This window comes from Rissa tridactyla, chromosome 16, assembly GCF_028500815.1.
Source record: "Rissa tridactyla isolate bRisTri1 chromosome 16, bRisTri1.patW.cur.20221130, whole genome shotgun sequence".
Lineage (NCBI taxonomy): Eukaryota > Metazoa > Chordata > Aves > Charadriiformes > Laridae > Rissa > Rissa tridactyla.
The window spans coordinates 3,441,323-3,457,599 of NC_071481.1; the positions used below are offsets into that span (position 1 = coordinate 3,441,323).

At 40.2% G+C, this 16,277-nt stretch overlaps 1 protein-coding gene across 4 annotated transcripts in view; it reads left to right on the plus strand.

Moving 5' to 3' along the window:
• Positions 1–12,750, plus strand: part of DHRS3 (dehydrogenase/reductase 3) — a 31,703-nt gene extending 18,953 nt beyond the window's left edge. For all 4 annotated transcript variants that reach the window (XM_054222337.1, XM_054222341.1, XM_054222340.1 and 1 more), the window contains exons 2-6: positions 4,609–4,752; positions 5,050–5,169; positions 5,924–6,162; positions 7,159–7,284; positions 8,509–12,750. In XM_054222337.1, the coding sequence (XP_054078312.1) occupies positions 4,609–4,752; positions 5,050–5,169; positions 5,924–6,162; positions 7,159–7,284; positions 8,509–8,593 (714 nt within the window). In that variant the 3' untranslated portion in view covers positions 8,594–12,750. The remainder of the gene's footprint in view (positions 1–4,608; positions 4,753–5,049; positions 5,170–5,923; positions 6,163–7,158; positions 7,285–8,508) is intronic.
• Positions 12,751–16,277: the final 3,527 nt, after the last annotated feature.

The window sequence follows — 16,277 nt, forward strand, 5'->3', positions numbered from 1 at the left end:
TTCAAGTTAATTAAGAGGAGGGCGTGTTAAGTTCCTCTGACATCCTAAATCTACTCTCTCATGTGTCCGATGGTAGGAAGAGTCCTGCGCTGCTGCTGCCTGGGCTCTCATTGCCTCTCGCCAGCAGCCCGGAGCATAAGCGATTGCTTTAACATTCCACCTGCCTCCCTGACTGCCAACACTGGGGTCACCCAGAGGTAAGCACAGGGCAGGAACCTCCAGGAGCGGGCCTGCCACAGCGGGGATTAACCGCCTCGCTGGGCTGTTGCCCTCGACAATTTTCTGGTCAGTAACTTTTTGAAAGGAGAGCGTGTCTGGTGAAGGAGGGAGGGGCAGGCAGGAGAGGATGACGAGAGATGAAGGGGGAGAAGAAACGGGCTGGATTCTTTCCAGGACGGAAAACCGCCTGTCCAAGAACTTCTCCAAAACGCAAATTAAATACTCCTCTGTCCACCATTAAATTACTGTGAATGGGTGGCTGTGCAACATCCTGACAGGCTGTGTAATAAGGAATGCGTGTCTCTCTTCTCCTGAAGTCCTCTGCATATTCCTCTGTCCCAGACAGGAACTTCTGTGTTTGTAAGAGTCATTCTCTCCAGGAATTAGCCTCCAGTTGGGACACACTTATTGCCAATTTAGTATTAAACTTAAAAAGGAAAGGGGACACAGACCAGACTCTGTGACCCATGTCTACATTTTGAAAATCGTGCTTCCTAATAAAATGGACCATTTCCTAAGCTGCAGATCTAGACTCCGTACAAATGCAGAGCCCTCAAACCCTAACTGGGGCAGGATAAAGCAAAATGATGCCTTTCTTGATGTTGATTGAGCGAATAATAAAATGAGAGTTCCTTACATGCTTGCTTGCATGTAAAGGGAAGTGAGGTGCCAACTGCCCAGCTTTAGGCTAACTGCAGCTCACGGGCCACCAGCAAAACACAGGCCCAGGCCCACAATCATTCATCAGTTCAACCGTGAGCAAGAGTTGTTGTTCAGGAGCATGGAGAACATACATGATTATCCCTGACCCTTAAGCTGTCTAGTTGAATGGTTTAGTGTGAATGTTACAAGTAACACGACCTTCCGAGTGCCAAACGGCAAGTTGTCAAATTGCAGATTCTGCAGAAGGAGGTGAATTTGGGAGAGCAGAGGACTGATGAGTAGGTTTGTAGAAAATCTCAGGAGGCACTAGTAGAATAAGGACCTAGAGAACATTAGTGAAACTGCTGCAAAAAAGAAGAGAGAAGTACTGCGTGCAGGGAAACACTAACTCAAAGCCCTCTGTAAAAATAGAGTTCAGGAGCAACGGAAGCCTCAACTATGAGGCTAATGCAGCGCCTGAAAGTCTTTTCTCTTTGTAAGATCTGATATCCTAGGAGGCCAGAGGGAAGCCTGTGCCAATTTAATTTGGCCAGATGTAAGACAGAAATTGAAAGTCTCATGTGATCTTGTAGGAGCAGTCAAGCTTGAATTTGGACCAAAAGCATGGTGTATTGAGTTTTGAGTTTTATCCATCTGTAAAAAGCAGCAGAAATGACAGCAGGAAAGCTCACTTCCCACTGTGTCGTTAGGGAACTTTCATCTCTCACGAAAGAATGGTCTTTTATTTACTGCTTTTCTCTTACGCAGGCTGAAGCCTTCACCTGAGTGTGAACAGTATCAAGGACATGAAAACTTCCCATGGAAAAAAATCAGTACTGAAGTTAATGCTGTCAGCAGGAAAACCAGCAAATTCTATCTTCCCCAGATGGCCCAGATTTTAATGGGGTCACCTTGCAAGACTTGCCTGTAGGATATTAAGGGTCCCAAAGTAACTGTTGGGGCATAAAAAATGTTATGTCCAAGAGTTGCATCACAGACAGATGTTCCTTTGACAGGTTGTCCTTTGCTTAACTGTTCTTCCATGTATATTTCCTGACATTCAATGCATCAGTGGCAACTCTTGGGAATAGGAGGCTCTATGGATGTTTGAAACAGATTAAAGTGAAGAATAAGTGATCTATGTTTTATTTTGCAATAGCAGTGTGAAACCCTGGAGTGCTAGGTATTGTAAGGTCAGTTTCTTGCCTTCTCCTCTTGTCTGACGCCTTATTTCTCTTTCTCTCCTGTTCCTCTCCTACCTTCCATCACTCTTCAACTTGTCAGTTAATTTTTTTAGTGTCTGCATTTGACTGATCCAATCCTGCTACGAGGCTGAAGTTCACACTGATGCAAACTCTGTGGGCATCAAACTTGATGCTTACGGTTGACGTTTTGTAGTGTTTTCTTCTCCCCTTTCCACAGAGATGTAGGTTGTGAAAGAGAGAGCAACTAAGTGTGTATGCTTATAGTTCAACAGTATTTTGTAAATATTTCCTGAAAGCTTGTGAAATTTCTCACATGTTCTTGATTTCCGCTCAAGTCTGCAGAGTAGGCATAAGAAATATCACCCAGTCTAGCTCAGAGTTCAGAAATGAGTAAATAGCCATCAGTTTTACAAGCTTTGTGTAGATGCCAAAGTCTGATGGCCCAGGGTGATACGCTGAGACTTTCGAAGACAGGCCAATACACAAAGCACATTTTTAGCCATGTGCTTTCTTACAGTTTTTAAGTCTGGTCACAGCTTTTTCCTTGCAAATTGCTTCCCTTGAGATAAGATTTCCCATGAAATGGCTCTGGCATATTTATACATGCTCTGAAGTTTCTGGTTAACCAACTCGTTAGTCCTTTGGTGATTTTGAGAATGTAAGTCTATCAGTCTGTGTGTGTTTATGTTCACAGATGAGGCAATGATTTATAAATGGGATTAATTGTAAATTTAACTCATTTAGGAAATGGTTGAGGACCCAGGTACTTCTGCATTGCCTTGCTTAGTCGCACTGGAAGAGCTCTTTGACCCTGACAGAGATTAGTTTTAGTACCAGTTATGAGATAAGCTTAACTGGTCCTTAAAAATAAGCATGTTAAAGCTCTCTGCAAGAGATTTGCTGTGGGGAGGGAATACCAGAGGTCCTAAATTTTTATGTTTATCTTGCTGTTACTAAGTTAATTGTGTGATATAATTTAGACTTTTTTTTACTGTTCTTCCAACTTTTGGAAAACTCAAAGATTATTAAATCTTTAAAGTTTAAGTGTGCTTATTTTTAACCATTAAAAAATCAATATACCAGTCAGATTCATGCTCAGTACACAGTGGTATGGGAGATAACTAATCCTGGATGACAGATGATAAGGCCGCTGCTTGGAAATAACACCGTTCTGAGAGCAACAAAGCTGTTTCCATTTTCAAAGCCCATTTTCCCAGTCCCCTGATCAGAGTAAACCTGCATTTGACTACGTGAACGTCCTCATTTATTTTTTAGTACTAAATAGTAATTTTGCATTATCAATGCTCACAATTTTCTTTCTCTTTTGGATCTTACTGTTGGACTGACAGAGCAGTCAGCTGATGTCAGTAATGTACTCCATTCAGTAATTGATTTTTTGCAGAATGACAAGTGACTCACTGTTCATAACATGCTGAAGGCTGAGAAGATTTAGCTTGAAGAGCAAAAATGATAGACTGATTTATATATAGTTGTCTTTGGTAACAGAGAGATGAAATTATATTCCTTCCAGTAGCCTTAAAAGAAATAGAAAATTAGGTTACATACTAGGAAAAAAATATTCTGGTTAAATCTGTTTAGCTGTAGACTAATGTTTGAAAGACAGTAGTGGAAGCACCATCTCATACTTGAGACTAATACTGTTGTTTCACTAGGGGAAAATCATACTGGATAAAGCCTCACAATGAAAGTTAATGAACCTGGTAACTTTTCAAGTAATTTCGATTTCTGACCTCCATGATGGTGTAGACATACAGATAGGGTTGTGCTGGTTATGTCTTCATTATAGGTAAAATCCATGCTATATGATTTGAGTGTTTTGTTTCCGCCGATATGCAGAATTGTTCTTTGTACAAGAAATATTGTATCATTCTTACTGTGTTAAATGCGAGTGGCATGAGAAACCTTGCATATATTAGTTGCAAAATAAATTCATGCTTGAAATTTCTCACTTTAAATGTCTGCATTAGGATGAAGCTCTTGTTTGAAATGCACCTGGGACACCAGCCTGTGAACAGCATTGCAAATAGTTATATATGATATGCTGAAAAAACATGTTTTACTGCAGAGCAGATACTATCTACAAATGTAGAACAAGAAGTAGACAGCATACCAGATATACAGGAAAGTCTGTGATTTTAGAATCAATTTATCATTCTGTGTGTGTGTATAGCAAAAACAGGGATAGGTTTGAAATTGTGTGATTTGTGATCCAGAAAATTTTCCGAATGTTTTGTATATTTGTCATGTTAGGCTAAAGATCTGACTTTTTGTGTTAGGTATTGTGTTGCTTGTAAAGAACCTGTAAATAATCAGCAGTGGGATATAGCTGCCACCATGATACTCAAGTCCCATCCCTGTGTAACAGAAAATCATCGTTAGTCTTAAATGAAACAATGCAACAGGGCTGGCAGTGAAAACACATCAAAGATGTTCATCAAATTGTTGAAGTTAGAAGCATGTTTTAATTATTTTAGATTTGAAGCAGAAGCGGTTTGACTCTAACAAAAGTTTCTTGCTGCAGATCATCCTGTGGGGTCGAACTGAGAAATGCCTGAAGGAGACCACAGAGGAAATCAGGATGATGGGGACAGAATGCCATTATTTCATTTGTGATGTAGGAAATCGAGAGGAGGTCTATCGGCAAGCCAAAGCTGTGCGGGAAAAGGTTAGTGTCTGTGGAAGCACTGTTTGTGGGCAGAATTTAGGAATGGCTCATATTTGATGAGGAAAAAAATATATTGGCAAATTGGGGAAAAGAAGGGTGACCATCCAGATTATATTGTACAAATTCTAGCTACCTGTTTTAAGTGATCCAGAAGGACTACAAGGCCCATAGGCAAGAATGTCAAAAGCTATGAAAATAATAATGTATTTAGCCAATAATAGAGAGTCAGATATAATGGTGACTGATGATTCGTGAGCAGAGATATGAGTTGTAACGCGTCATTTGCTTTTTTTGCAGGTGGGTGATATCACTATCCTGGTGAACAATGCTGCTGTGGTCCATGGTAAGAGCCTGATGGACAGCGATGATGATGCACTGCTCAAATCACAACATATAAACACTCTGGGACAGTTCTGGGTAAGATGAGCTCTTGTGTCACGTGTGTTCAGAATTGGGAATGAGAGTGACAGATTACAGCCAGTAAACGCTTGGCTGCTACTAGGTCTTTCTAAATCATGCTTGGTATAATCAGTTTGACATGAAAAGGAGACAGAAAAAAACATGTGAGGAACAAAGGCCAGAGGAAAGAAGTCTAAAAAAAAATAATTTTTCCAGTAGTAACACAGTATTTGATGCTCTTGTATCCCCATTCTGTGATTTCCAGTAAAACACTTCATTTCTTTTGAGAAACCCTGAGCTCACAGAGGGTAGAGTTCTGTGATCTGTATGGAACGTCAGAGGAGCATGAGACTACATTGCTCAGGGAAAGAAACTAGTGCAAAACTCATTCCATTTTGTATTAGATAATAGTAATAAAAAAAGAGCTTCTTGTGATTTCATCACATTGTTGAAGACTTTATCCTCTACAAGAAGTTCTTAAACATACAAAGCATTCTGTTCATGGCCTTTATCTGTGGGTACTGCTTACTTATGTGCTAGGAAAGATTTTGGTTTTGGTTCTACGCAAACTTTGCCTGTTCAGAATCTTTCAGAAAATGACAAAGCAACAAGGTACTCTCCCACTCCTTTCCTAGCATAATGAACAAAACGGTTTGGCTTGTCGTCTCCGTGTCACCTTATTTTTTACAGTAACTGTTGTATTTATTGTATCTCTGCTGAGCAAACCTTGTTCTTTTTTTTTTTTTTTTTTTTTAACTCTATTGTTCTTCAGACCACCAAAGCATTCCTGCCAAGGATGCTGGAGTTGCAGAATGGACACATTGTTTGCCTGAACTCTGTCCTGGCCTTGTCAGCCATCCCTGGTGCCATTGACTACTGCACCTCCAAAGCCTCGTCCTTTGCCTTTATGGAGAGCCTGACCTTGGGGCTGCTGGACTGTCCCGGAGTGAATGCCACAACAGTCCTGCCCTTCCACACGAGCACAGAGATGTTTCAGGGCATGAGAATCAGGTCAGTCCAGGGGAACTAGAATAAAGCATCTCATTTTAAATGAATCATCAGAATACACTCCTAATTAATGCTTCATTTAGTTAAGAGAATTTGATGTTTCATTTGGCTGCCTGGGAACAGAGGGTCACTCTAGGCTAGCTGGGACTCATCAGACTGGTTCCCTCGGTTTGCTGGCATATTCATACAGCCTGCCTGTACTGAGAGACATTTGCTTCAGAGAAAACTGAAAGCTCTTTTTCCCTGAGTGTATTTGGGCCATACGCAGCCCCCAGAGAGGGAGGGGAGGCAATCTGAAATGGAGGTTATTCAAAAGGAGCAGTCTACAAATTACTTGAGAATTAACAGTACAGATTCCTTCTTTATTCGTTGAAATACTTAAATCTTTCCCAGCGAAAGGAATGACAGAAGTAAGGCTATCAGTATGTCCTTTTTACCTCTATCTAAGAGAACAAGCTAAAGTCAAAGACTGTTGACTGACCAAATTAATCTTTTACAGTGGACAAAATAACCTATTAATATAGTTTGTGCTGTCTTAGTCAACCTATTGCTGGAGCGGGGAAAAGCCTCATGTTTGGTATAAAAGCAATGGGGGAAAATATTTGTCTTTCACCTGTCAAGAACTTGAATCAAGCAAAGAGCAAGAGAGAGGAAAAGGAAAAACACCAACACTGAACAGACAGCATTTTGGTATTGGTTTGCACACAGTTTAAGAAAAACTCTGAATCAAGATTCTGAATACACTGCCACTTCACCCTAACGGCACCAACATGTACATTCTTAATCGTTTAGCTAACCCAGTAGTACTGCTTGGAACTGGGCTTTCTGCTTTCCAGCTTCCCGGCTAGAACTGGAACTTTCTGCTCCTTCCAGCCTGCTTTGGGGCATGTTTGAATGCCAGTAACCAGTGATAGCTTAGTGAGTAACAGGACTTGGACAGTGATATCTTAAAGAAGAAGTTCGGTTAACAAATTTTATTTTTTACTTTTATTTATTCAGGTTCCCTAATCTTTTTCCTCCTCTCAAGCCAGAGACAGTGGCTAGGAGGACAGTAGAAGCCGTTCAGATGAATCAAGCCTTCCTGCTCCTTCCATGGACAATGCATGTTCTTGTCATCCTAAAAAGGTAAACATTTCCTTTGCCAGGCAATAGCCTTGCCAGTTAGGCACGACTGGCTTACAGCCCTCGGTGTGTGTCCACCAAGGCAAACCTCAGTTTGACTGTAACACAATATCTAGGATCAGACTGGCTCATCCCTTCCCATGAAAGACAGTCATGGAAGGAAAAGGGAGAAAACTTTCTGAGATCCCCATTTGTAGATGTTTTCCCTGGGTGTAACTCCTTTATGAAACCAGTTTCACTCCCAAAATTTAGACTCCTGAAATCTGAACTGGTATTTGTATCTAGGAAATTTCTTAACAATTAACATATGCATGTAGTTGATTTTGATTTAGTAAGCTGCTCTTTGGACTCCAGGTTTTATATTGTAAAGGATTTATGTACAATAAGGTATGTGTATCACAGCTGTATTTAGAGAGCATTGCTTGTGTTAAAGCAATGAAACTATTAAAAAAATATTTTTCTGTATGATTAGGACAAGAATTTTAAAGTCCCTAAGGAAAGAAAGTCATAACTTCACATCCTGAAACAACTAAAGAGAAAGGACATTTAAAATTGTGTTTCCATGACAGTTTGCACTAAAGCCTTTAGAAAATCTGCTTCAGTCAGAAACTGAAACAAGGCCATGAGATTTCTGTGGAAAATAATTACAATATTGCATTTCAAACAAGAAAAAATAACTCACAATAAATGCTTTGCTCTGAATGTAAAATTTGGGATCTTCTCAAAAGTTCTCAGAAATGCTACAGACTGAAAAAGGGCCGTTCTCCTTCTCCTTTACTGTAAGAATTAATCATTTATTTTCCATTACAGTAGCTGTCAGGAACTTAGATCTATACCCATACCTTATGATAAGGAGGCCACATGCCTGGCACAAAGAGATGGCAAGTTAACCAGAGAACTCTGTTTAAATTCAAGTATTTCCGAGTGCAAGATTCTGCACAGTATTTGGGAGGAATAAAACATGATGGTATCTTCCAAGTTACAGTTTTTACAGACCTTTTTGGATAAATATTTCTGTATAGAGTGACTTGACATAACTTTCTCCTTTTAAGCCTGCTCACAGCAGGATACTGCCACGTGTTTTGTCTGTGCACTCTCACCAGCTGATTTTTAAGAGTATGGATACTTATGCATGTGTGTACATAAACGCATATATACACATCCCCGTATCAGAACAGACTGAGAGGTTTGTCTGGTCTGCTTATTCTCTTTCTTCTTCTCCTGCAGCATTCTCCCTCAGGCAGCACTTGAAGAAATCCACAAGTTTTCTGGGAGCTACACCTGCATGAACACTTTTAAAGGACGAACATAGACTTGATGGTGCAAGGACTATTCTTCAGTGAAACCAACACAAGCCTGAAAACCCTGACAAGACTGTGAATCAGCAGTCTTGGCTTTTAGCCTGTTCATGTGACTTGTGCTGCTGTGAGGCAACACATTTCTTGCAGGTCATATCCATAGTAACATGACCTTTGCACAAGATTGAATGACTAGACTGTGGACCCTTGGAAAGAAAAACAAAAAGTGTGAAATGTTTATATGATGTTTAATTCTTTAGAGTTCAATTGTTAAATCTACTCATAGTTTTAAGATGTAATTTTTGTTTCGAAAATGTCTGTAGGCTGTCTCAGCTGAGAGGCAGCACATCACACCCCATACTTTATCCCCTCTCTTCAGAGGAACTGCAATTACAAACTGCTACTGGTTTCATTTCAGCTTTTTGAATGGGGAACTTAAAAAATACTTTGAAGAACTATAAGTTATGGACATTTAATGGAAGCTTCCTTCCCTTCCTTCACTTTACATCCATTGATGAAGCTGTTCCCAACGCCCATCGGGGAAGGTGCAAACTATGGAGCGATATTTTCTTTGTTAAAGGCCACCCAGGACTCCCATCTGGAAGGACTGTGCTGGGCCCAAGAAAGCTGTCTGTCTTCACCTGTGAAGGCTGGAGAGGAATGTTCAGCCAGAAGAGCAGACAGTTTGAATAGTGGAAGATTCTTTCTGTCACTGAACTCATATATGAAACTTAATTGTCTTTCTGAATATTTTTGTTCATTTATGATAAAATATATATATATATTTTTAGCATTAATCCCAGATTGCCACACACGTAGGCAGCATCACACTGGGGATGAACTTAAAACTAGAGCCTGCTTGTACAAACATACATTCACTGACATAATCCATGCAGAGGAAAACCCATTGTATCAATCTGCACAGTGAAGTAAGTGGAATAATGCTCTAAAAATAGAAGAGACAGTACTGTAGTGCTCATGAAATGTGAAGTTTGGAAGCACAGTTAGCAAAGACCTGATTAAATGCACGTTGAATTCAACTGGGAATATACCCATTATTTTTTAGGGGCATTGAATCAGGCACTGATCAGCCAAAAGTGATAAATACTGCTTGGACTGAAATGCCAGAAGCAGCTAGACGTTATTTATTTTTGTAATGATATATTCTCTTTGACAGCCTAGTAAGAGCAACACTGCATTCCTATGCCAGATGCAGTGTGCAGCACTAGGCATAGTAATGTAGCTGAAACATACTGGAACACTACTAAAAGATGAATTAATATAATTGCAATACAGGAAAGTAGCAAGCTTAACTGGAGAACACCTGAATGAAGTGCCTCAAGGAAGGCCATGTGGTTAAAACAAAGGAGTGAATTTAGGGCTCCTGACTTGAATTTCGAGCTTTTCCATAGATGTCCTGTGTGACCTGGGGCAAGATGCATAATTTCAAGGTGCACCCTTACCGGCAAAACAGATATTTCTTGTGTTTTCCTACCTCAAAAGTTTTAAGTCTGACTACCTAAATATTTGTCAAAAGCTTAGCAAATTCAAATGGAACATGCTATACAAAGGAAAAGCAGTATTTGTTCATAAACCAATAGGTTCTATAGAAAAATTTAAAAGAGGAAAAAAACGCATATGCTGAAATATATAACTTCCTAAAGGAGATCTGAGTTACAGCAGAAAAGCTGCGAGCTGTATTTGAGATATTCCTCTGGTTCTGCCATGTAGAATGGAGACCAACTACTTGGGTGAAATGATGTGAATGTTAAAACTGGAAGGTCTGACCCTCACTGCAGATCAGTAGGCGCATCTCTTCTTGAGCAGTTCAAGAGGAAGATATTGCCAAAAGTGCCACTGGTGCCAGCCCCTCTGCCTGCATGCGGCTTGTGAGGAGCTCTCCTGTCCGGGTCAGTGCTTTCCTTCTGAGTGCAAAACATATAAGCTGTAGCACTGTGCCAGCTTTGAAAAGGTTTCTTACAATGGAGTTTTGTTTTGAATTGCTATATGTCTGAGGCTCTCTGGAGAGGATGAAAAGACACTTTGATCTCTGTAATTTTGACACCTACCCTAATAGATGCTTTCAGCTTTATTTTTTGACAATTTTTTGAGAAGAAACCCAGTGCATTGAAAACACAAGTGCAATGAGGGGGGAACTCTTCCAGGATCTGCCAGGAATACTGAAGGTACCATATTTATCAAGAGATGTTGGGAGGGGAAGGGATGATTATACATACCTCCCCTTATGCACTCCAGTACTTGCTAGTTTCTTATTAATCAGAGTCAGGCATGCCAGGCTTGTAGATGCAAGAGCGAACAGAACTGGTGAAAGAGGGCACCCCGCTGTGTCCCCCTTAAATTAAACCTTTATGCTGAGATTCTATTCATTGGTGACATCTTAATGCAAAAGTGGGGTAAAAACTTGAACACACATTGAAATTAACTCCCCGCCCATCCCCAAATCCTGTCCTTTAGATGAATCTGCCCTTTTCCTGCATGCCATAAAAGGTGTTGCCTATCTTCAGTGGTTGTCTTACATACTAAGTGCTGTTGATTTCTTTCTAATTAATCTAAACAAGTCAGAACATTCTGAGACTCTCATCTCGCTCCTCTGATACTCACACACAAACTTCCCTCTTTCCCTCAGGGTCTCTGAGCGGACAACAGGTCAAATAGCAGTCACAGTGGGGGAGAGGTATGCAGCAAACAGAAAATAATGAGGAAAACATTGACTTTGCTTTTCAGATAGTAAGGAAGAGTTGAGTAAGAGTTTCTCCTCTTGTGAGTGTTGCGAGATAGAATGCTCTCCGTCCAGTGAGCTACCCGCAAATTTGGATGGATATATTTGAAGACTTTTTTTTTTAATAGAAAGGCTCCTTTGGAATGCCTGCTGAGGTCTACTGTCCCTTTTCACATAAGGTTAGTATTGGGTAATCTTGAAGTGCTGCAAATGTGGACAAGCTTTGTTGAAGCCTAAGGCCTTCTCAAAGGAATTTCCGCCCTTTGACTTATTTTAATTTTGGTTTTCCTTGCTCTCTCCACTGCCTCCTGCTTTCCACTGCACAATTATTTTTTTTTCCTTCTGTTTTCCTATGTCATTACTGCACTTTTCAGTGTCCCCATCTTGAAGCCAGATGTCATACAAAGAGTCTGGAGTAAATCTAAATCAGGGTATATATTTATTATCCCGCTGGAGGAATCTAGGTGAAGCTGTAGGAGCAGGTCACGGAAATTTCATGTGAAATTAGCTAAGTTTTACTTAGCTAAGTTTTACTTGCTCCAATCCTTGAAGAAGTAGAAGACCCCTTACTATCATTTCTATACTGGAGATTGCTACTGTTTTAAAATCAGAATTATAGAGAAACGTTAGCCATTTTGGGTCAGATGTTCTCCTGACATAAAATGACCCTATTTAAATGGGAGGATTTTTCAGTTCCAGGTGTTTTCGGAGGCTGGTGTTTGTACAAAGTAATATTCAGAATTAGCAAGGCAGGGCAGGGAGAGGAGGAGTCCTTTGTGAGTAAATCTGATTCCTCGTGTTCAATATTGGATTTTGGTTTTGATGAGGAAAAAAAAAAATCATGTTCCCTCATGTACCCTTGGTGAACTTCAAAAAGGTCCTTCCAGCTGTATCCCTGCTGATACCATGTTTTTAGCAGGATGAAGAAAAGGAGTGAGCCCTGAAAGTGGGAACTATACCCTACCTACTCATCCATTGTGCTGCTGAGGTTAAAAAGTGAGAGAGTCCATCCCTATAGTTCTTCTAGAACTTCACAGAAAGTGCCTGGGCAAGTGTTTGTGATGTTTGCAAAGAGAAACTTGTTGTACTTTTATGTAATGTGTTAATTAGTGTGGGTGGATATGATCAGATCTAGTCTTGCAAGCCTTTCAGACAACTCCCTGAACACTCCCACCTTCAGATATTAACAGATAGCACTGCACTTGCCAAATCTCATAAAAACCCAGTAACAGACTTAATGCAGGCAGAGCATAAGTGGGTGCATTTATTTCGAAGAGAACACATCTGTTTGTAGCAGACATTAATTTGGCCCAGTGTTTTCCTCTAGCTGAAATGCAACTGTTGAGAAAAGAATACAGGGTGACCTTGGATCACCTATTTTGTTTTCATTTCTTCATGTGGCTTTAATAAACTTAATCTGGGTGACAGCCACTTTTTTGATAGCCTTTGTTCATAAATTTGGGGGTGAATCAAGATTATGCCAAATGTAATCTTTTGCATTTTTCCCCAAACAACCAACAGCCCTGAGAATCAGAATATTCTGCGCTGTCTTTGTAGCTCTCACCTCCCTGGTGCTAAGATCCTTCAACCTGCTATTGCTTCTCAGCCTCATGGAGTGGAGACTAAGCGAAACCCGTCAGTCACAAGCAGCAGTTACATTCGCTAGTGAACAGAATCCTCTTTGTAAGAGTGCCTTTCTGAAGGAGAAAGTGGCTTTCTGTTCCAGGAGAGTGCCTGTCTGTTCCAGTAGAAACACGTACTGATCCAGCCTGTGTGAACTGGACAAAACTGAAAAGAATAGACCTCTGAGGAGACAATTTATAGCTTCACACCTTCCCAAACAAAGAGTCCAAACTTATTAGTTCCTTACACACACCTTTGCTATGGGCATTATGACATATTAACACAGAAAAAAAAAATCACGGCAAGTGTATATGCTGATTTTTCTGCATAAATCTAGAAAGAACAGTGCCTCCTTAAATGAGGGAAGAAGGCACTCTAATTTGAGCTTGAGAGTGACCGAAGAGTAAGAATATGAGAAAACAAAATAGAGGATAGATGCAGCCTTAGGGGGAGTGTGGTGGCCCTAAACAGACAGAGGTGAGACGCCACCTTATATTCCTGAAGTTATATAATAATAGAGGCATGTGCTTTCCATCCAAATACAAAGTCTATAAAATAAGTGTGTTGTTTCCCTTGCTAATGCCTATGGGTCACCATGCCCTAAAAAGCAGGCCATTAACTTTGTAGCCTGCTGGGTCAGAACACCCCAATACGCCAGTTACTGTTTGCTGTCTCTTGGGTTTTTTTGAGGAAAAGAAAGCAACCCATATACATAAAACCAAGGAAGGGTCAGTTTGACTCACCACTCACTTTCTCCTAGCCAGCTGCAAAGGTCATCCATCATGCCTAGGTATGAAAAGGACATGTGGTTCTCTGGCTTGTGTTAGTAATCATGCTGACCTAGTGCTACTGGGAAGATGTTTAGTTTCCTGGTTTTTTTCTTATGCAAAAGCATTCTTTTCATTTGAATTCTATTGATCTGAAAGACTTACCTCTGTATTGTACAGGCTTTTCACAGACAGGCATGCTAGGCATGAAATTTCCCTGTCTATGTTAATGAAATGATCATGAAAAGAATAGAAAAGTGAAAAGTTGTTGTTTGACATCTTCCTGAAGCATCTTCTTCCCCAAGCAATGTGGAATTAATGTAGAGGAACACTGTTGGAATATCAGTGCCTTAAATCTAGACATCTCAGAAGCCTGCTGGCTTCTGTATGAAAATGACCCTGGCTTCCAAAATTGACTTTATGTATTCTGAGGCAGTCTGGCACTGAGATTGGTTACCTGAGGAGATCACTATTACAGTGCGCTAGTACAGAGGAAGACTGCATGGAAAGCTGAGATACCTATAATCATTGAGCAAATCAATTTAAAATTCTGGTCCCACGTGAGACTTTTTAAAAAAACATTTTTTAAAAAAACATTTTTTTAAAAAATGAAGTACTGCAGTGATGTCTGTGGTTGCCTTTAGGTGCCTGAGAGTAACCTACATGACTCCCAGAAGTCCTGCCTCAGATTTGACCCCTGACTGGTTCCTTCCCTTGAACCACCGTGTGCAAACATTGGGCATTGTGAATACAGTAACTGAAACGCTTTTTCGTCTTCCTTTTTTAGCATTAGGCACTTAGGAGCATAGCCACCACCTCTGCTCCTGCTTTGGGCATTCCTATTGATCTGATGAGTGTTCCCACACACTGTTCTGGCACGTTACAGTATTAACATTAGCTGTAAGAAAAGGAGGCAACCATTGCTATCTTTTCCAGGAAAGTCAACTATTAGTGCCTTTATGCAGAGAGAGGCCTGAAATAAATGCAGCGGTGATATGGTTTCTGGAATATTTTGGCTATATGAAAAACGCTGTCATATGGAATAAGGGTTTATAATAATAAGGCCTCATCTCGGAAGAATGTTAGTTAGAAGACAGAAGACAGAAGCAGAAGACAGAAATGGTCATAATGGAAAAGAAGTGATATGCGAACACATAGTTCTTCTTCCTGGAGCCTGCTGGGAATGCTGATTTCATGCAGATATGGCATAGCGAAGTCAGTTCACTCGCATGGTCATTATACCCCCTGCAACTTTGCCTACTACAAGTAATGGCAGAGGTGACAGGCTCATTGTCTCTGCTCTCTCAACTGTTGAAGGTAGAAAAATAAGTGCTTTAAAAAAAAAATCCATCCATCAGAGAACAAAGCAATTCTTTGGTTCAGTGTCAGCCTGATATAATGGAGAAGACTCTCTCAGGTACCAAAAGAAAAGCCACAGCATCTCCTAGCTAATTCCTTGATGTCTCAGGCCCTATTTCCCCTTTTTCATAATAAATGAACTGGGAAGAAAATGATTGACTCAAATCAGCAACAGGATTAAACAGAATCACAAATCAGTTTGCAAGCTATGGCTTGTCTTTGTTTTCCCCGGCAATAAAATACCTTGTAGTCTCTTCTAGACTCCCATCAGGGCTGCAAATTCATGGAGAATACTTGCAGAGCTGGGCAATATTTTGTTACTATTCTAAGGGCTATGCAAGTAGAGAGAGCGAGAGAGCAGAAAGCGATATTGTGTGTGCTTTGGTGCCTAAATAGTCTCTCTTTCAATATTCTAATATTCTTGAATATTCAGTATTAGTGACATGTTTCTCAACTCTGTCTGCTATTGCAAAAAAACCCTTCTTCACCCACATCAACTATTATAATACTTTTGAACCCTAAAACACATTCAGCTTCTCTGTTGTCCTGTTGGCATAGCTGAGATTTAAGAAGCATGTCTATCAAATGAAATATAGCCCTGAATTTCTTTAGGAGGGATCTGATGCTGACACACAGAAAAATAATTAAAAAAAAAAAGTGTTGATGTCCTCCAGCAAAAGTTGCTACATACGTTAAAAACCAAAGAAGTCATGTACCAACAGCTGCATTTAAGCATTCAATAGAATGCTCTCTTCCACCATTACAGGGTTATAGCATTGAGTCTTCCAAACTCATTTTGATTGTTTTAAACATACAGAGTCAATGCATCTTCAATCCAGTTTTAAAAATAGCTTTCCTGATACATGCCGCCTCTGTTCAAAGAAATGACAGAATTGTAGGTTTGCTTATATAAAAACTATGCTGCCTTTTTTTTTTTTTTTTAATTCAGAGAAGTACTCCTCCGAGCTCTCATTCCCTACATCAATTAAGAAAATAATCTTAATTCTCTCAAACTCTTAAACCCAGCATTTAGGAGCACGGACACTTTTCTGGCTGGAGATGTCAAGTTTCCTGGGATGCAATCTGGTAGGTAGCATTGTAATCTTCAGTATTTCCCTTTAGAAACCTCTTCATACTGTCAGTCAGATTTGCCAGTGGCTCCTAATGGCACACAATAGAGGAAGTTCTATTCTATCTTTCTTCAGTGAA